The 23,162-nt window shown below is 35.7% G+C and overlaps 1 protein-coding gene and 1 pseudogene across 1 annotated transcript; both read right to left on the bottom strand.

Moving 5' to 3' along the window:
* Positions 1 to 12,887: 12,887 nt before the first annotated feature.
* Positions 12,888 to 13,529, bottom strand: LOC149200838 (uncharacterized). The gene has a single exon (XM_089401093.1). The coding sequence runs from the start codon at positions 13,527 to 13,529 to the stop codon at positions 12,888 to 12,890; it is 642 nt and encodes a 213-aa protein (XP_089257219.1).
* A 1,638-nt stretch (positions 13,530 to 15,167) lies between these two features.
* Positions 15,168 to 22,954, bottom strand: LOC149200837 (SWI/SNF complex component SNF12 homolog pseudogene; annotated as a pseudogene).
* Positions 22,955 to 23,162: the final 208 nt, after the last annotated feature.

Here is a 23,162-nt window from a genome sequence, read left to right as displayed (position 1 = left end):
GCAATTTATGTGATGAGTTTTCTTGTTGCCATTAAGCTACCACTACTTAATCCCATCAGCAACGTTAGTTATAAATATGCATCAGTTAACACGTATTCCATTTCCAAGAATGTTCATGCATACAATATTGTCATGTATAAAAACATATGAAATTATTCATCAATGTATAAATGTCGACAACAGTTGAGTTAATAATCTAAACATTTCCAATTTTGCCATAGTCTGTTGTCTTAATCCAAATCGTCATTACTGGAGTATTATCTTACGTTTACTATGGTTAGCTTTAGTCATGCATTGTTAGTGTAATTAAACATAATTTCTCTAACATACAAGAACATAACTCTTATGTCACAATGACTAATCTTTGTGCATACCATTGCTTATCATATAAGCCCTTCTTTAATGTATGCAACACTTATTCCCTTCACTAGAATACTACCATCATTTCATACAACAAACCACATACCTCTTTCTTAAAGGAAGTCATTTTAATCCTCATTTCTCTATCTTCCGATGTGAGGTTTCCTCAAGATTCCCTTTCAAGAAATTATTAAAGATATCTATCTTTAGGCATAAAAATCAAGATGCAAAAACAAGGTTTACTTATCCTTTATGCATCAAAATCAAGCAATCAACACAGCTCATCCAACAAGACAATTTCTCCAAGAGATTATTATTTTCAAGGAAGCTAACATGACCACTTTCTCTAAGTACACACAGACTCATAATTCCAAAGTCATAATAGCTACCAATATGCAACATGTGTTCTCCTAACACAATTACTTTACTTCAATGCACATAGTTCTTTTCATGAAACAAGTAAGGATTTTGGTTCTTGTATGAACACTATTCTAATGTGTCTTTAAGGAAAGAACCTCTATTTTTATTTTCAAGAAAATTCTCATAAAATCCTTCATCTTCATAAATGAAGTATGCACACTCTTCTAGAATGAAACTATATTTATGTATATATATAATATACTCTTTCTTCAAAAAAAAAAGTTAGAAACGAATATCTATGTGCCTAGAAGCACATCTTTAGCTATCTCTATCATGCATGTAATGCATAATCATTTCACTAGAACTTAGAAACTAACTAGAATCACAATGCAATAAGCATATATATATATATATATATCTATATATATATATATATATATATATATATATATATATATATATATATATATATATATATATATATATATATATATATATATATATATATATATATTTCCAAGAAGCTTTTATCAATTAAAAATTCATATTTTAATTCAAGAAAACTTGTCCACCTTCCATGCTATGTCCTCAGGACATTTATATGCCTCATCCTCTTTTCTCAAGAAGATACTTTGGCCATATTTAGCAAGGATTTTATCGACAAGAGACAAGCATTTCACACACAAGACTCACGTGGAGTCTTCCTAATAGGAACTACCTATTGGCTTTATTAAGAAAGTATATAAAATAATCAATCCTTAACTGCATGTCTTAACACATTTCCTTTACCAAGAAAATCTATAAAAGAACTATTCTTTTATTGCATGCATTCAAATACTTTCTCTACTAAGAAATCATATAAAACATTCATATGTGTTCTTCAAGAAAGTGAGCAAGATACTTATCTTATCCTTGGATCAACATGCATAACTAACAAATTAACCCACCCTTACCAGGAGCAATTACTCTACTTATGCATTTAGAAGCATAATCTCCTAAGTGTCACACATGCACCAGAGTTACCACTTGATGCTAGATGCAACAACTATCATAACTCTACTATGTGACCATTTCAGAATAACGAGTTCAAGGAGACATTACGAAAATCATTAACATCAACACACTATAGTTATCATTTTCCAACTCCTTAAGCATGGTCAAAGGAATACTCATATGCACATCGAGCGCTATCTAGTCAACCCCAGACTTAGCGTCTTCTGCAAGATTCTGACACTCAAAGCTTGCGCTATCTGGTCACCACCAGACTTAGCGATTTCTTTTTCCTATCTCCGTCTGTCCCTACAGCACGGTCTTCTTCCTTCTCCTTGCTTCCATTTCCTTTGGAAGCATCTATAGTTGGGGAAGGTAGTTAGAGTTTACTGACAACTGTATTAACACAGGTAGTCTATTTATGTAATTATACCATGAATGGGTCCTAGAAATGTTACCCACTGAACATGCCTCTCCAATTAAGTTCACACTGGAATGCAATATGCATAAGAAATCCATCATTCCCATAGTAGAGATAAATTCAACCATCATTAAATCGAGGCTCCAATGGTTTTTATCTCTCAACAAGTAATGATAAACACATACCATGCTAATGGATTTCACTTAATTAGAGGGTAATCATCATTAAATCTATTAAGACATAAGCATATACTATTCATCATGCATTCTCATGGTGAATAAAATTAAGAACTCTTCTCATGAACAACTGGACTATAGCACAGAGAGAGTAAAAATCTTCATACACACATTCCATGCATGTGACATCAATCAACCTTCACTTGTTTACGAATTGTAACAATCTTAGTCCAATTGAATTAATGCATATAAGTTCTATGGGTTAGTCATACAACACTAACCAATCTCAACTACCAATCGTCTTCATGCATCCATGACAAGACTGAATCAAAAGTTAGTTATGACAATCAAGTCTCGCTGCTTGACTCATTGCATGTTTTCAATATCTAAAGGGGTTCTTCTAATGTCCTTTTAAAACAATTTTTCATCCTATTCAAGGATGTTCCCCTAATTTATATTCATGCATTGGCTCATTAAGTTTTGTTCATTGTAACTTCAATTTTGTTCATTAAATGCATCATTGTTATTGCCATATTTGCAAATCAAACTTGGTAGTTGATTGTCACTTCCCTCAATGAGTGTTCAATATTGTTCATGAATGTAATGCGTACTCAATATTGTTCTTAGGTGTGACAAAAGTTTCATTGTCTTTTATCCTCATCAGGAATTTAACATTATGAACGTAGTTATGCAACAACTTATTACTTACTACTTAAAGCAGTTATAAACATGAATCACACCTATCATGCCAAAAGTAGTGTACTACATAAATGAATATGTGAATGATTAAACTCGTACCTAAGTTAATTCCTACTGATGGCGTACCTCAATATCATTTCCGCTTACCAATTCCCAAAGGTGCCAGTACTGCAACCTTTAGCTCTGATACCACTTGTCACATACCCCGATAACCTCGCATGTAAAAGTAGGGAGTTAGAAGTTTTTATACAATTACCACAAGTAATTAATCAATTCACAACTCCACAATTCATCATTAACCGTAGATATACTAATCATTATTACATCAAGTAAATTGCCATCAAAGACAATAAATTTCATAACCATTGCATAACCTTTAACCATCACTGTAATAACATAAACTGTCTCATGAATCCATGCATCCATTTCTTGATATCCTTAACCATGTTAGATAATCATGTACTAAGACATTATGGTTGTCACATCAAATAAAGAACCATCATCATTAAGGACCCATCATTATCAACAGACACATAAGGCAATCACATCAATCACACCATAGAACACGGATATACCCTGGAAACCCCGTAGGGTGAAAACCAGCAAACGTTTAATCTTATTATTAAACGCTCGTGAGGGTTTTCACCCCTCACTCAATGGTTTATAAGGGATTACATCCCTTATACATTGTCTTAAAATATTTACAATGAATTATCATTAAGCTATCACATGACTAGCTAAAAGCTAATACAATTTACATGTAATCTTTTATTTACATACCGCCACATGCAACATTCCTTGTGGCATAATTGTTCTAGCAATGGACAATACTGCAGCTTGACTTCATCTGCATGGACGAATAATCCTTTTTCCTGCCATAATGTTAAACATCACTTTCCTTGGCACCATCTGCCATCGTTTCCTGTCAATGCAGTCATCAACAATCTTGGCAACAAGATTAGTTACAATATTATTCAAACAATAATCAACATCTAAAGAGATCTTTTAACATCTACTCATATGCATGAGCACGCATAACATACTAGCTAACTAGCATATATATACCCAAATAATACTGTTTGACCTCCACAATGTTTACTAATGCATAACTCTCTTTAAGAGTTCTAACTCATTAGTTCATGTAAAACCGAGAGAAGAATCAAAACCAGATTTCTATTTTCCAAGATAAGTTTTCGTAAAGAGCAGCAAAAGAGTGAATAACCTGGTCGTTCTTGTATATTAAACTGCATTCTACAACCACGTCTGAAATTAATACCTGAACACGGGTATTCCCATGGTCTTGCAAACAGAACCATAACAACATAAATACATGGTCTTGCAAACAGATCTATAACAACATAAATACATGGTCTTGCAAACAGATCTATAACAACATAAATACATGAATAACTACATGCATGTGTTTTCGGGCTAAGCTTCTGTTACTTTCCCGTAGCACCTCCTTACAGGAGTAGCCATAGATCAAATTAAAAGGGCAGGGAATCAACTTCAGATTTAACCGTAGCCGGAGAAGACCTTTGTTCAAGTAAACAAGCATAAGCAAATAATTTCAAACTATAAATATGATAACCATAATGATAATCTTTCACCGCATGCTTTACCATATGTTTTCTTCACCAAGAAAATACATCAAATAATCATTTCTAACGGCATGCATCAACAAGTTTTCTACTAAGAAAACAAATAATTTAAACATCCGTTTACTGCACATAACCAAAGAATAATTCACGTGGTCAACTTATCTCTCTTTCCTTCGACATCTTCGTCGCCGTCTTCCATTGGAAAACCTTCTAGTGGGTCGGGTTGGCGATCAATGACATCTCTGCCATAGGGAGCATCGTTGCCCCTGCCCGTGGTTGCAACTTCTTCTATATTTATGCTCCTATATCTATGCTCCTCGGTTTCGAGGAGTCACGGCCCAACTCTAGCAACCAGGCGATGCTCCGCGGCCAATGTTCTATATCCATTACATATTCTGATAGCAGATGCCACTCTAAACCTATATATTACTCTATCAGGGTTCGGAGTTCTCCTCTACTGAAAGCAACGATAGCCAGTTGTACTGTTGCATGGTTAGGCGCGCTGAGATCTTCAGCGTTTCGGAGAACGACCATCATCGAACACACAGGTTACGAAGGCCAGTTTTCCACTCCAACGTTGTTTCAGTCTATCAAGCGTTCAAAGGCAGCGTGTAAGACGAACCAGTCCATCCTTTTCTCCCTCGCATTAATAGAGACTCTATCATGTATAGTTCTTCCGTCCCTATACTATGAATTTTCACCATATTCATGCATACCATCCATTTCTTTCCTTTCTTGATTAACCCCATTCAGTTTCCCGTAGAATTCGGGCGATGGAACTAACAGGTAGCGCAAGAAAAGAGAAATCCTTACCTGCCTCCGCATAGACCACTTGTCCAGTTTTCTGGTTTACAAGAAGCTTCCAAATCCAGGCCGCCATTAGCGCCCTCCCCTGTCATTCTTTAATTGACAGCGTTATGGATAACAAGAATTAGTTGTTGAAACTAATTCGTAATCTTTTAAAAAGAATTACTATTTCATAAATGAATAACTTACGCCAAGTTATTACCATAGGGTTGTTACAATTGACTTCTTCTCATCTTGGGACGGTGGTGAGTGAGAAGTCACCAGAGATGCCGTGACAGAGTGGGAAAAAGCAAAGGGAGAATATTGAGATAGATGCTCTGTGTGGGTAACAAATTGAGTAAATTGGAAAATTTTGAAAAGTACAATAATAGCAGACGCTTCCGATCTTTTCGTGAGTTGGAAAAATTAGAAAAAGATAAATCATAACATATCAAGTTTATAACATATTTAATCGTATAATGATCGTTTATGATTACAACGATAACAATCTTTTACAACAAAACAAAACATGTATGATAAATGGATGGATGAGCATGTATATGTATCTCCTCACTCACCATTCAAATAAATGTGGGTAGTGATGCATCTTTATTTTGTTTGTTTAAGACAAAATGCCTTTATTTTCAACTTTTATTTTATTTATTATATTAAAAAGTTTTATTTGAATTTTAAATATAATGTTAATGTGCTAATTCAATTATTTTAGATATTTCGAGACAATAATATTGGTTGAAAGACATAAGTTTCGATTTTGTAGATTTATTTAGAGCGATCAAATTTCTAGAGGTGCAAACCTATTTTTTGAGAGCAAACTTTGAGGAAAGGTTTGCACCTCGAGATTTGATTTGTCTTGGCCCTTGGTAGATCCAGAGTTAAGATGGATATAGACTAGTTTCAGTCGTGTGTGGCCAAAGAAAATCTAACAAACATATGATTAATTTGATCAATAATATGTAAATTCGTGTAATATTAATATAATCATTTTAAATATGTTAAATATTTTAATTTTAAATTTGCTTAGTTACCTCAGTTTGTTGAGATGATAAATATTGTTAATAAATTTGATGATGAAAAATGATGAGATAAAATTTTTGAATGTAAAGTGACAATGTAATAGTGTCATTGAGATGATAAGTATTGTTAATAACTTTAATGATGAAAAATGATATAAAATTTTTGAATGTAAAGTGACAATGAAATAGTGTTGAATGATAGAAAATGTGAATAATAAAAATATATTCAATTACAAGTAGTCTTCACTGTGATTAATCTCAAAGTATTTTCATCTTCGACGAAGACACAGTTGAAACAAAGTAATACAGGTAGGCCACACTGCACATCAGGTCACAAGAGGATCGCTACACCGTGCAAAAGATGAGTCTGCACGCAGGTCACAACACAAGTGTGACGAATAGACTACACAGGTCGCTACAGTGTTTGACTATGCGGGCGTGGTGGTGAGCTGAGTAGCTAGGCTGCTGTTGTAGGTTGATGGCAGACACACTGCGATATACAAGTCCGAGTGAAGAGCGCAGGGCACCGAGTTGTATTACGTACTGCAACGTTGCACAATAGGCACATGGGCGTGCCAAGGGGTTAAGAAGTGTAGGTAAGTTGTCGGAGGAAAGACGAGAGTGCGGATAGGTCAAGGAAGAAGTGTAGTGGGCATGGTTGTGCCAAGAGGCAGTCCAGTGTTCTGTTGGGCATGCCCGAGGCACGAACTTGGCAGGCACGATTTATAAAGTAAAGGTGTGCAGGCCAAGGCTTGTTGGCAACACCAAATTGTATGATTTCATGTACAATTTAATTATTTAATATATATATATAATATATATATATATATATATATATATATATATATATATATATATATATATATATATATATATATATATATATATATATATATATATATATATATATATATATATATATATATATCGAGCATACTCTAACTTCATACTCTAATTTATGTGAGTTGCCCCTCCCACTTATGATGATGTGTTGAATGATTTTCCACTATGCATTTATATTGATGAATGATTAATTGAAGAGTTTATTCCGCTGCGATAAGAACACTTGAAGTAAATAATTGATTAAGTGTTTGGTTAGGCATAACTCATACATTTGAGTATTGATGAAGAGAAAAAGTGTAGCAGTTCCGCACCCGCCTATGCGTCATTGAAAGACTACCCCGGCATAGGGACATGACACTCCCCCTATCTCTCCACCTCTATCACTTTATGTCTTTGTTCTTCCCTCCCATATATATCTAGAGTTAATATATATCATGATATATTAATATATATTATAATGTAGAAAATTTAATATTGTATTAATCCAAGTTATTAAATTTAATAATATTAATATTATAATATATTAATGTGAATATTAGATTTAATAATAATAATACTAATATTTTTTTGCATGGTGTTAATAATAATTTGACCCACCTAAATAAAACTTCTTTTTTGAGTGCTAGTAAGTATAAAGAGGTTTTATTTATTTAACATACCTCTTGTTTATTTGTATTTTTATTTATTTATCGTATCTCTTTTATTTACCATGGCATTTGGCCCAAAGACTTGATATATAATTTGATTTTGATTTATAATCATATTTAATATATTTTTATTTATTTACATACATCTTGAATATTTATTTATTTACCATACCTCTTTATACCTCTTTTATATTTATTTATTTACCATATTTCTTTTATAAATATGGTATTTTGCCATGCTCTTAATAGGTATTTGTCCCATGGTATTTGACCCATAGGCTTCACCTAAATAAAACCTCTTTTTTGCATGTTAGTAAGTATAAAGAGGTTTATGGAGTAAATATAAAGAGAAGTTTTATTTATTTACCATAATTTTAATTTATTTTTATTTTTATTTTTATTTATTTACCATACCTCTAGTTTATCTGTATTTTTATTTATCTACCATACTTTTTTCACTGTTCGTAAACCTCTTTATATTTTAAATTTATATTGTGTTTACATAATAATAATTAAGATTAAAAATGTTAAATGTTAAACATTACATTTACACATTTACATTTACGGTTTTTACATGTTTACGGTTTTTACGTGAGATCTATCCCCATACTAGGAAGAGGGCTTGATGTAATTATGATGATAGTCATGTTTATTTTAGAATAAGACTTTAATATTTTAATTTAGTTATCTATAATTATGAAGTGACTGATTTATTTTAATTTCCACGAATATTGTAAAATAGCTATAAAATAAAGATTGAGCTTTATGTCAAAAAGAGTTGTGCTCTTTCTACTCTTTTAATTAAATTGATTAATAAAAAAAATTCATATGAAATTATTGAAATTATTGTTCTTTAAACATATGGTATGAGTAAACATGATAGTGGCTCCTAATATTTATGTACATATTTATAAAAAAGTTGTTATTATAGCATAAGGCCCCGCAGCAATAATAAGATGGAAGGAAGGAATAGAGAAACCGCCGTATTGAATGGGACAGGAGAAGAGAGGTGATGGAAGTTGGTGATGGAAGTTGCGGTATTGACCGCTGGTCTTGCAGTGATAAACGCGGAAATTGGAGAAGAGAGGTGAAGGAAGTTGTGGTATTGACTGCTGGTCTTGCAGCGATAAAGGCGGAAATTGCGTAAAAACGTGGAAAGTGCAGTATAGAGCGGGAGATAGAAAGATAAAGAAACTCGACCTATTGATTCCAAGTGACAAGTCAACAGAAATGTTCTGGCGTGACAGAGTGGGAAAATAAGTTTTTTTTGAAAAAAAATGGCCACAGTCCAGACTACCATGACACATCGTTTACATTTTCATGCTTAGGTTATAAACTAGCAATTGTCCCAAAAGGTACAAAGAGAGGCCGATAGGATTATTTAATTGGATTTTTTGAATTTTTCTAGAAGAGTTAATTGGTTTGTGGAAAACCTTGTTTTCTTGGACTGTATCATTGTGCAATTAATTTCTTTAGATGTTTTGTTTATATCTATATTACAAGGAACACATTGAATGTCTTATTTCATTTCTGCTATCCTTACTAATATCCTATCCGTGCTTTTTCTTGATCAATTTGATGAAATATTCCATTATCCTTTGGCCAAAGTCCTCACCTGCATATTAGTGTACATCCTGGTAAGTTCAAAGCTCGAAAGCCAACCAAAAAAGTCAATCATAACCACCGTGCACGTATTCAAATTCATAATGTAAAACTGTGCACGTATTCAAATTCATAATGTAAAACTGCCAGACAGAGTTCAGACAGAGTACCTCCAAGATGGTATCACCGTTTGTAGCCAAAACCTCAAAAGCTCTGTTGTCAATAGTCAGAACACTGACATCAAACGTGCCACCGCCAAGATCAAAAACAATAATATTTTCCTCTCCACCCTTCTTGTCCAAGCCATAAGCTATTGCTAAGGAAAAATATTTACAAAGCTAATAGTAAAACTGTACTTGCAGAGTGATAGTTCTACGTGACACAGAATGAAAGTTCTACATCATAAAAATTATGAAAGGCAAACCAAACTGCAAAAGGCCTGAGACCCAGTACTCTAAAAACCAACCAGATCGATACAACCTGAGACCAAGTACTCTCAATACAAACCAGATCGATACAACCTTTTGTATGAGCTGAATATCCATGTATAAGCAATGAAACAATAAAGCAAGAACTGTCCGACAAGGCTGCAATTTTTCTTATAAAAATATCTCCCACTACAACGAGTTCATAACAGAAATTTAATGGCACTCCCTTGCACTAATAAATTGAGAGGTATGTGGTAAAAATGATACCCCTCATGATTTTTAATTTTTCATTATTAAACATATACAATACAATTAAATCTGGTACAACCTGCCCCATACAATGAAACTCTCTTCAACTAAAATTGATATGTTGTCCATCAAATTTCTACAATCTACAGACAAGTGAACCTTTCACAAAATTCTGCAGTTGCATTCACAAGTACACCCTCTAGTTATCCATAGAAATTTCCTAGCTCCTGAGCTCTGGGTAGTTACTATATTCATGGATAATATTTAGCTTCAGAATAAGTGGCAGGACATACCTGAGTTTAATCTGGCCTCAATCATTTGGGATATCTAATTTCTTTTCTAGTTTATAACAAGCGAAACCTCAACACCTGCCATACTAGACAAGTAGTAGCCAAAAACAGTAGTCGGAGTTGCTAGAATGCCTTAGTGTTCCATTTAAAGAATTAAAGGCTCAGTGAAGGCATTCGAGGTCGTTGGTGTATGTGGGCTGGTCGATGTATGTATACAAATTAATCCCAATTCAACAAGTCCATTTTAACAAGTCGATGTGCTATGAAAAAACACTGAAACCCAATAAAGAAATCCACAGAATACCAAGCTAAATCACCACAATGAAATGTTAAAACTTCAAGCCTAGAAAAATACCAGAGTACTTTATTCAAATTCATAGCACCAATATGCTTGATTCTATATATAAACCTAGCCCAGAGGAACAGAGTCGTCCATAGTCTCAAGTAGTAGAAGAAACTGCAAATTTGCAAAACAGCCAAATCAAAACATTGATAGTCATCATACACCCATATAGTAATGAATACAAGTGAATAACAACTCATTCCAGAAATCTTCAATGTAGAGCAACCCAACAAGTAAATTTTTGTTTCCATCATAACCCAATACAGGAATAAGCATAATTTTGCGATTTTTTTCTTTCACGTTTTACTGAAATAAGTTCAAATCAATGTTTGCGATGACCAAGAAAGCTCAAGCCAGACTTGGAGTGCAAGCTAAGGAAGAGGCAAGGGAAGAGGAATCATGTGGCGTGGGACAATGTCAAGGGGTAGCCGGGGAATGGCAGGATCAAAGGCTTTGGGCTTTCATCCAGGTATGGTTTCTGGTGATACTTATGGCTTTGACAGGATTGGAATGGGCCCTGTGGATGGGTTTGCAATGCCAGATATGTTTACTGCTCCAGCGAGTCAAGGCAGAGGATTTCCTTCTTATGGCCAACCAGGTCCCAAATTTGGCCCAGCTTTAGGGATCAATAAGAATTATCAATTCCCTACACCCTTGGAAAGCAAAGTGACATACAGAAGCTCGTTCCATGTATCAAGGACGCCTGGTAAACACCAATGGCTACAATCTGCAAACTGCTCAGGATGCTACTTCTCATCACTAGTAATGGTACTACTGTAAATTGAAGGGTGACCATCTTTGCGAAATTGGGATAGTCCTGTGATATCCAGCAGAGTAACAGGAAAAATCATAGTCCCTATAACTTCCTTCACTATGGGCACCTGAGGAATCACTGGAGGCAAGTATCCTTCAAATTGCACTGGTTCAGTCTGACCATAGCATTTATGCCCGTTCTTCTGATTACAATAAATTGGGCTGCACATTTACATCAATTTTATGAGGAAAACCATTTCGTATACCTAAAATAAGAGCCATAGCTACTTGAATAGATTTCATGAATATCTTGGAATTTGATCTATCATAAGAACAGTTATATTTTTTTAAAGCTTAAACTTCCAATTCCAAAATATTCATGAAAACTGCAATCCACATCAAAAATTCCCTATAATATATACAATGTGTGTTTGTATAAAGATTTACCTGTAATGTGTAGGGGACGAGGTGCTAAAGAAGACAAGTGATTTTTTGGGATCGATATTTGCAGGTATCCAGTTTGCCCACGTCGTCAATGCCCTCTTGTAAGCCACAAGTGGATCCATGTTTGTGTAAAGCTGATTGTTAGCCATGATTAGGTCCCATCTGTCCAACCACATTCCAAACTATTACACTTTTAATATCATTTACAACACTAAATTTGGCTGCCCCTTGTTGAAAATTTGAATCAGAAAGTTCAAAGTTTTGATACTTCCCACCTTTGATCTTGCCACCAATGGGATGACTCAAAAACCAATACATCAACTCCTTTCCAGTAAACACCATTATCCGCAAGAGTGTCCAGATTGAGAATTCTCTGGTTCTGACTGTTAGGAGTATCTATTCGTACGATGGTTTGTTGTGTACTTGCAATATCTATTACTAGGGTGACATGTTCCCCTGCAGAATCGCGGAAACATGATGATATCTTCAAACCTAATTCACCCCAGAGCCCATTTCTACCTTAAAATCTGCCTCCTTAAATTTCAGTTAATCTCATCGTCTGAATTTTCAAGCTACACTTATTAAGTTTTACTAGGGTGATACATTCCCTTGCAGAATCTTGGCAACATCATGATATACTGGAAACAATTTTACTCTAGAATCTACTACTTTAAAAGTTGCCTTCGTCATAAATTTCAGTTAATACGATACTCTAATTTTTCAAGCTAAACTTCTTAAGTTTTCCTTACATGGACAATCTGAGAAATTTCATTTTTACGTTCAGCTTCTAATAGGTTTACACTTTGAATGTACCGATAGTTTTTCGGAAAACAAAAGACAGGTTCGTCTGAATATCAAATGCTATGAGGTGAAGAGGTTTGAAAGCTTGCCTGGAGCGATCACCTCTGTCACGGCTAAACTTGCAGCTAAAAATAGGCTGATGAACTTTTCCTTGCGCTTGCAAAATCTGAGGACTGTCTTCAGGGCCTCAGGCTGTCCAACAAACTGGAAAACAAACCGTGGATCAGGTTCTGCTCTAACATCCAAATGCAATTCCCCTGCCTTAGATTTGCCAATGCAAACCCACCCATTATGAACCTCTACAGAACTTGAACCCATCCACTTAACATCAAGTCCAATTCGAAACTTCCCAAGCTGTTTATCACTCCCAATACCACAATTTCTCCCTTTTCCGGAATAAATTGCGACCTCCAGGCAAGGGTTTGCAGTCTTTGTTCTCCCCAACCATGAAACTGCAAGTTGCCTTTGAAAAGCAGTTTCATCAAGGTAAAAGGTGGCAGCAATTCTGTGAGAATCCGGAGCAGAGGAATCTTGCAGAAGCAAAGGAAGTGGAATAGTCTTTGTTGGATTATTGGGAAGCTTAATTTCACAAAAGCAAGGGGCACATGCGGAGTGAATTCGTGAAGTTGCTGGTTTCGATGCTACAGGTAGCCTCAAAGCCAATGCACTAATAGAAATCTTCACAAAGGTGCAGGGATCCATGATAAAAAAAAATTGTCCGTGTATAACAAAATGTTACCAAATTGTGTATCTTTTACGAAAATGTGAACATATGTTCTTCTGGAAAGAAGGGAAATGAACAGGAACAATAATCATTTGATGACTGGGTAACAATTTTACACAGTGATTACAAGAAACAGTACTGGAACCACTAGAGACATTGACAAAGGACTCATCCGATCACCTCAGATGTAAGAACAAATGCAAACATACAAAACATTGCAGTCTCTCTGAAATTAAGAGCCACTGTAAACCTTGAAACCAGACCAAGGAGTCACCTTGGGACTAATTCTTGCAAACTAGAAAACCTCCATAAATGAGGAGAGGCATATAAGGACATGGATCAGAGCTTTCAAAAATTAGATGGGCAAGCAAACCTTTGGTTGAGTGTTTAAATTCCTCCACAGAGCTCAATTATCAGAAAAGGTTTTGAAAATCAAATATTGGAAAGAGTCTAGTATGCCGAAGAGTTGAAAACGCAAACTGAAATCCTTGACAAAGTTCAAATCGTGGCAACAGCTTTAGAGAACTTAAAAAGAGGGAAATTATCCCATCAGAAGTCCTGATTTCCTGCAAGAATTGAAGAGGAAAATTGAAATCCCTCAAAGAGTTCAAGACATGGAAATAACTTTAAGGACCTCAGAAAGAAAGACACTATCCACAAATGACTACACTCAAAAGCACATTAAACAATACCGTCAATGCAGAAGTGCCTAACATATCTCAGGAAGTTGCAGGCATGAACAGTAGAAGTTTAAGCGAGTCAGAGCATAAACAATGAGAAGTCTAAGGAACTCAGGACGCTAAAGGCATAAGAACACTGAATCCGTTCCAAGAACTTAAGAAGAAACTCTTCCCAGACTCTCAGTAAGGGCTGAACATAAATATTTGAATGATGAAGTACTAAAAAATCAACTATCAGCAAAACACAATGATTTACTTCTGAAAAATACAATTTAAAATACCCTAACAAGCCCTTGGGTCAACATTTGAGTTGAATCAGTACTAATAAGAGATATTCAAGAAGAATGCCCTGTGCTAGTACTAGTATTGTTACCTCTCAGAGTTCTGCTGTTTCTGGGACACTTCATAATTAGGTTCTACTGAGACTGTATCTGTTAACCCTGCATATTCTATACATTTCTATAATACATCAATGAATTAATGTTAAAGAACAAAGTAGAATTCACGAAATCTATTAATCCATCCAATGACAAAAAATAATATATGGGATTGTATTTCACTATATCAGAATCTAGTGGAGAAGCCAAGACATTCAATGCTTGGGAATATAAAAGATTTTCATGTTAAGAGGAAGCTTCTACGAGGCTACGAGCTCGTCACACGTTTAACCGAAGCATTAGTACGTCCCTGAAAAGGCTAGCGCAACAAGTTACCCTGTTTTCACGGGAAACAACGCCTGAGAAGTGAATCACACAATTCTTTTCATTTCATTTTCATTTCTTTACGAATGAAATACAAACCCATCAATGCGCCATCATTTTTACTACTAAACATAGAGCCCTAAAATTTGATAAAGAGACATACAAATATTAAACAGCTCGTCATGCCATTTGATCACATGCTTGTCTATATAATATACATCAAACAAATAATACAGAATTAATGGCGATTTACTAGGCAACAACAGTCGATTAATGGAACAACTTACCATTCACTGGTCCATGACAGTTGAATTTAAGAAGTAGAGGATGCCATTTGATCATATGGTTGTGTATATAATATACATCAAACAAATTAATACAAATTGAGTGGCAATTTTCCAAGCCAGAACAGTCATTTATTGGAACAACTTTTACTATTAACCAGAGGGGGCATAAATGCATATAACTACTATTAAAAGTCACTATGCTCATTTGACACACTGGAAAAGCAACATATTGCTGACTCCAAGTTCTATAAGCTCTCCCCTTTCTAATCTCAAGAATCAAGCTCTTACGTAGTTCCAGGAGGTTCATTCCCTGCTCCTGGCTTGCGGTTGAGATAACGAATGATTGCATCTTCAACCCATGGTTGATTGTAGAAGTCAGACCTGCCCTCCTTCTCAGCATTCCGGCTTGCTTCCCCGGCAACAAGCTTTAAATCCCTGCTCTGTGAGGCTATCAACGCATTTATAAACTCCACAGGAGATTGACTAAAGCCCAGATAAAATGCTCTTTTGTGACGATGCTCATGAATCTTTTTAATTGCTCCACAAATTGCTTCATCGCAGGCATCAATGTCCTTGTGCTTCTCAATATTAGCCAAAAACGCACTCATTTCCTTCTGCAATGGGAAAGGAACATCCACTAAAACATCATAGCAAGCATGGCCAACAGGACTATTTCCTGACAATCTTATCTTGTGCTCTAAGTGGATGGGCTGCGGAGGATAGAGATGCTGAAAAAGCTTCTGGGATATAAAAGAAAACTTAATCTTCTCGCCCCCGAAAATCCTCTGCAATGGTGGGTCACAGTTAATGACCGATGGATCAGAAGGATGTTGAAGCTTCTTAGCTTTCACATACTGCCAAAGTGCAGCAATGATTCTCGGTCTTGTATCCACCTCAATGCCGAGAAGTTCAGTCAAGGAAGGCGAGAGCTTGAATTTCTCCAGAACATAATTCATTTCCAATCGAATAGATGCAGTGAATTCTTTGCTACTCCGGCTTCATGTAGTGGGTGAAGATTCGAGACCGCCATCATTATGGAGAAAGGAGTTGGCATAACAGTTTTCCGTTGAGGTTTTGCGAGACCCGGGCAATAGAACTCGCGCAAGCTTCAAAGGTTCTCGGTTGAGACCATGACAAGTAATTGAAGGAGACGTTGAATGCCCGCTGAAAAATATTAAAAAGAGGCCTGATACGAAAACTGTTTGCCGCTGAATATGGACGACACGTGTCAACTGTAGAGACAAAAGGACGATGAAAGTCCCTTTCAAAGGAAGGCCTATCGGCCTAATAATGTCATAGGTTAAATGTTCTTATCAATTTTAAATTTATTATTGGTATTTGATTTTTTTTATATATAATTATGGCACATTGTTTACATTCTCATGTTTAAGTTATGAATAATGTCATAGTTTAAATGTTTTTATCAATTTTAAATTTATTATTGGTATTTGATTATTTTTTTAATGTCATTATGGTGATCACATTCAAAATAAGACTTTAAAATTTTCATTTAATTATCAATAATTTTTAAGTGAGTGCTATAGTTTTAACTTCCACAAATATTTTGCAATAGTCATAAAACAAAGATTGTAATTTATCTCAAAAGTAGTTATATTCTATTTACTCTTTTAATTAAAATGAATAATAAAAAAAGGCATATTAACATATTTCATATCAATCTCAGCTATGGCTTTTTGGGCAATGTGGTATTAGTGAGCTATGGTATTAGCCCATGGTATTGTAACAAACTCAATTTACAAGTTAAGACTCTCCATGATAAAGTGGAAGACAATATCCATAGTTAAGAATTTTGTTACCTATTTTTTAAATGTATATATGTTTAATTCAGATATTGATCGTTTTTATAATTAATAGTAATAATTTTAAATAAAATTATAATTTAGTTTTTTTTTATGTTTTTTTTTTTTTAATTTTGGAAAATTGAGATATCATGGCGGCTAAAAATTTGAGAGTGGGAAAAGACAATGGCGTGTGGCTAAAAATTTCACTGAAACGATGAGAGATGCCATTCGAGAAAATGCGATGAGTAAGTTCCAAGAAAGTGGAAAGATGAATGGGTGTGGGACACTATAATGTCATTGTTTTAAATATTTTTTTCAATTTCAAATTTATTATTGGTATTTCGTTACTTTTTTATGTAATTATGGTGATATCATCCAAAATAAGACTTGAAGATTTTAATTTAACTGTCAATAATTATTAAGTGAATGATATGGTTTTAACTTCCACAATATTTTAAAATAGTCACAAAATAAAGATTGAGATTTATCTCAAACTCTTTTAATTAAAATGATTAATAAAAAGATGTCATATTAACATGTGTCATATCAACATAAGTTATGATTTTTTAGGCAATGTGGTATTAGTGAGTCATGGTATTGGCCCATAGAATTGTAACAAAATCAATTTGCAAGTTAAGAACCTCCATGATAAAGTGGAGAAGAATTTCTATGATAAAGTGAGGAATGAGTAAGTTGGAAGAAAGTAGAAAGATAAATGTGCGTATTCTTTCGTTCTTTTTGTGAGTTGGAAAAAAAAGGGAAAGATGAATGGGTGTCGGACACTAAAACATTTTATAACATCTCAGTTCTATGCTTTGATTATTCATAGCAATGGTTCAACTTCCCAATGACTGAGGCTCATCATACTCAATCTAATCTCTAAATGCTAATGGAAAACCACTAATAAACCTCTGAACTTTAGCCTTCTCATGAGTAAGATATGGTACATACCTCAATAGTTCCAAAAACATGGTCGTGTACTCCTCCTTTGTCATTAACCCCATCCTTAGCTCATAGAATTCTTTTTCCTTACTGTCATAGTACCTTTCTGACAAGTGCTTCTTCCTGAAAAGCCTCTTGAAATCCCTCTAGCTAGAGTCATCTGTCCTGATGTCTCTAACCTGCTTAACATCTTCCCACCAGATGTCTGCTTTACCTTTCAAGCTGAAAATAGCTATTCTGGCCTTCATGTTGTCTATGTACTCATGCAACTCAAAGGATTTGTTCATTCCAAGTATCCAAACCTCTGCTTGTTCCGGCTTCTTCACATCTCCATCAAAAGTAGGTGGTTTTTCTTTCTTGAATTCATCCTGAAAGTATCCCCTATTATTCCTTCTATAAGGATGATAGCAATGATGACCATGATGTCTATTAGAACCATAAATAGAACAATACATGTACTCATCACCCCTCCTATCCAGAGTGTCCAAAGCATGCCATATCTCACTGTGTTAGATCTATCTGACCTGTGTCTACTAGGAGATCTACTGCCATATGCCCCATTAGTTCCAGTTCATGGCTGATCTGAAGCGGCCCTTGTCGCTGCAAGTCTAATAAAATATGAAGAAGTATTTCATTAACCTTTACTTGCTTCTCTTATGCCTATATGATTCAGTCATTATCTTCCTTGCAACTTCTTATCTCTTCTTTAAGCTTCTTAGTGTAACTGCCAAATCAGAAGGATTCCTAACACCATACTACTCTTCAGATTCATAGGGAGAGTCTTTGTAGTCAACCATCTTGCTATCCATTTGGTATTTCTTCCAACAAGGCATAATATGTCAGATCAACCAAATCACAATAAACCAACGTACCTTAGTATAGCTCGGGGAGATTACCTCATCTGCAAGATAACCAAATCAGCATGATGCATGTATAACATAATCATAACATCATATAGACATACACAAATGAATGTATCAACACATAAACATCACTCTAGCTAGGGTCCAGTCATCAATGCAAGGCCATATCAATAATGCATACTATGACCTCATGCATGACAATGACCATTACTCCATTGTACACATTTCCATATCCAACTATCAACATGCATAAGCAATGATAGATCAACTACACCTACACATAAATGCATGCAGTCAAGCATAAGCGACCAATTCTTGTAATCAACCTACAAGACTAATACATGTAATCAAAATATTTAAGAATGTAACCTAACATACAAGGATGTAAGTAGGTGACATAAAATCAACATATAAGCGAGTCACATATAATCCATATACAGTCATTCACATACTTATGAAAATGCATTTCACAAAATCAATATCAAATTCTCCATGATAACCATACTATCTCCATGATAACCATAATACAACCATAATCAATCATCAAGCAAATGCAACAAGCACATGTTATGCAATTGTAAGAGACACACATGAAAATAACATGCATGCATGATCAATACACTTCCCATCTAGTCCGAGAGTTGAACCATGCTCTGATATCACTCTATAACACCCTCCTCCAACATCTACCCACGTAACTAGCCAACCGAGGATAAACATGTGAAAGAGGCTATTATGATGGGATTCAACTTCCTATGTGACCTTAAGCAAGTGGAATAGATGGAATCATAACACATAGACCTCCAACATGAGCCTCGAGACCCACAGTAACCAAACAAGCACCTTAGACAACTTGCCCCTGGGACCTATTGAGGTTTTGACCAACTTAGGCCAAACTAACACTCCCTAGACACAAACCAGGAGAGTTAGAATTCTCTCCAGCCCTTAGCCAAATGTGTTAGTCTCTAGGGTAATGCTCGGTTTGGCCAACAAATTTGGGATTTGAGCCACCTTTTCAAGCCCAGAGCCCAAAACACTACCCATAATGGAATGATAACTTAAAATTGGTAAAAGTATAGGTAAACAATGATGCCAAAGCAATAAACTGAACAAGACCATATCCAAACCCCTACTAGCCATGACAAGCATTTCGTCAAACATATCATCAACATGTAACTAGAGGCATAAACAACAGAATTAAGTGTAGGGATCTCATACTTATATAAGAATCGCCATGAACCATTGTTTCCTCATGTCATTCATTACCTTATCATTTATTAGGACATAGATACATTATCCATTCATAAAAAACTAAAAACAAGATGAGTCATACATAGTTGTTGCCACAATATATACATATAACCAGTTGTTTTAGCAGCTACAACCACCCTCCAATTTTTTTCCTTCGCTTCATTTTGAAGCCTCCCTACCAAAATCCTAAGCAGCTGGTCTTGCACTTCCTAGGTACTTGTGTTTTCAATTGAGTTTATTTTTGGATTTACAGCTTCTGTTTTCTAACTTGTCTTGTTTTCTGACCACAAGTTGACCTCCTGTGACTTAGTATTAACCTGGTTCTTGTGATGTCTTGGAAAACTATGCAGTCCTAAAGGGCAGCCTCCTCCACTATCAGTAATTGCGTAGAGTAGCCCAACAATGGGCTTTATCTTAGGAATTTTTTAAACCTAGCTGATAGCCTCTCTTCAGCTCAGAAACTACGTAGAGCATGCAAGGCAGCCAGATCCACTCAACCTAGGAATTGTGTAGAATCATTCTTTAGCTGTTGTCCACTACATGTGTTAGTAGGTTGCTCGGTTCCCTTGAGAACCCACAATTCTTCCTTGCATGCATGACAACCTTTCTCGAAAAAGAAAAAAGAAAAAAGCAAAATGCATCCCTATAAAATAACGATCTATTTTTAGCAAGCGGGAGTTACACTCAAGTTGATTTTAGAAACTTCTTGCCAAGTGTCACTTTTTCCTAGATTTGTGGCATGCACATCATAAACCCTAAATCTATCAAATCTATTTAAACGACACCTCAAAGCTCATTCTATACATTTGATCTTGGAGCTTTCGCATTCCCAAGGCATCTAGGAACCTTCGACGCATCTTTCCTGGGTAATTTTTTTCTTTTTAAGTCTTTTGCTCCTTTTTTATCATTTTTCTTTTCTTGCCTTGTTTGAGTGTTGTTTTGCATGTTTTACTGAACGAATGATGGTGTTTTAACTTATTTTAACTTGTAGAAGTGTTGTTTCAAGTTTTTCATTGCATTTCCTTAGTGTCACATGCATGACCCTATTTCTGCACTAACGATCGACGTTGCGAAGACTCTCTTCATGAGCTCTGTTGTTCTTCCATTTGATCGATTCCTACACTTGGTTTTATTGCATGCATTTCCATTCAATCATATATGTACCATATTTTCCCATACATTCATATCTACTCGTTTTCAAGTCGCCCTTGGGCAAATATGGATTTCCTTGGCTCAGATCTTGCTTTGTCTGGCATGCACTATGCATTCCTGGACCTCAAGGTTCTGCCTTGGCTCCAAGAATTTCATAGAAGCTTCCTGTCACTGGCCTCCAGTTGGGCTCTGTGCAGTTCTGGGAGACAGTGCCGAGTCTTTCCCACTCAAACTACATAATGCGTAGTTCCAGCCAACAACATAGGCAGACTTAACTATGTATTGCACAGTTCGAGTCCACAATCAACCTCACTGGATTGTGCTTTGCACATGTCCATTCAACAAACATCTCATTGGAAGCTGGGACTATGCAATGCATAGTTCCAGCTGACTGTCCCCAACCTCTAAGAGTCATTACTATGAAATCTTGCCCAACAGTCACCCAAATTGTTGCATGATCAATGCTTGAAGTGCTATGTGTTTTTAAACTGACACTTTCTTGCCATGAATGTTCTCTATTTCTCCAGGTACATCAGTTGTTGAGCAGTTTCTCAGCAGTACAAGCATCATGGTTTCCAAGAGAGCTAGAACAAAGGACATTGTAGAGAGTAGCACTGGAGATGTAGTTGAACAACTGCCTATGAATTTTCCTATCTATGTAGACACACAATTGTTCATAGAAAAGGGCATGAAGATCACATGGAAAGAAATAAAGCGCATATTTTTAGGTATTTTCAAGGAAGATCTGGAAGATCGACAAGTCTATTTCAACATTAACAAGTCAGGCTTGTACAAGATTGCATGCAGGTACCCTACCTTCCCATGCATGAATGTCATTGATTGGGTTGTCTCACATATTGATCTCGAGACAATGACATTGAGCAATACCAGTGGAACATAGCTTGACACCTTCAGGATGGAAGACTACCATCAGATATATAACTTGTTGCAGTGGGTGAATCACATGGACTCACTGTTCTTCGCTCCCAACAGTAATGTGAATACTAGAGATATCATTAAGCATTGGGTAAAGGCTTACCTAATCTTGGTCATCTTCGCATGTTGTATCTATGGTCGAGATATCACAGATACCTTCCCATGGAGTTGGGTGATTATGTTAGATCAGTTGGCAAATGAAGGAAGGCCCTTCAATTGGTCAGACATGTTGCCTCTTCAGCTGAATCTTCATGTGTCTATTGACTGGAGTCTGCCTAAGGATGGACAAGAAAGATTCTTTATGTCCACATACCTACTTGATGAAATTTGTGCCCAACAACAGTTCCTTGGCATGGGTTGGACATGGACATCGTCAGAGGATGTTGTGAACATTTATTGCAATTTTCTGTCTGTAAAATTATTACCAAAGAGATTCAGCGTGTGAAATAAGGAGAGGTTGCCCAAAGATGGAGAAAGGGCACCTTCCAATCTGTCATCATCGATTCCGGGAAGTATTATGGCGACAACTCTTTTGGTGTGTTTCCTACAGGTAATACCATACCAGGAGCACACCTCCTCTGAATTCTCCGTTGTCCAGTTGGAGAGCTTTCCAGATGGATCTGATTTGATGTGTCTTTTAAAAGCAAGAAGAGCTTCAACATCCCTCTTCTCATGATGGTCCATTGATGATTGGAATTTGTCACTTTTCTCATCCATCACAGCACGTCCATTAAAAGCAAATTCATCAGAAGAAGCAGAATCGGTCCGATCATTACTCAATCTGCCCATCATAATTTGGAAGGAGACATGGGGAGCACGGGAGTGTACTTTTGAGAGCGAATAATTAACAACTGTTGTACTTACAGTTAGAGTGACCACCATGAATAGGAAGTGTGGTAGCATCACAATAACAATGCCTTTAGGATCCATTTCTCCATCTCATAAACTCAAAATGCCCTGCAAAGTTGAGTGAGTTATGTTGCTAGATATATGTACA

Source organism: Pinus tabuliformis, chromosome 2_1, assembly GCF_031772625.1.
Source record: "Pinus tabuliformis cultivar Carrire ecotype Pingquan chromosome 2_1, CPIR1, whole genome shotgun sequence".
NCBI lineage: Eukaryota > Viridiplantae > Streptophyta > Pinopsida > Pinales > Pinaceae > Pinus > Pinus tabuliformis.
Note: the sequence above shows the minus strand (reverse complement) of the source record. Positions and strands in the feature narration are given on the sequence as shown.

Bases quoted from the DNA above. Each gene is read 5' to 3' on its own strand.
- LOC149200838 (XM_089401093.1), bottom strand. From the start codon at position 13,529: ATGGATCCCTGCACCTTTGTGAAGATTTCTATTAGTGCATTGGCTTTG.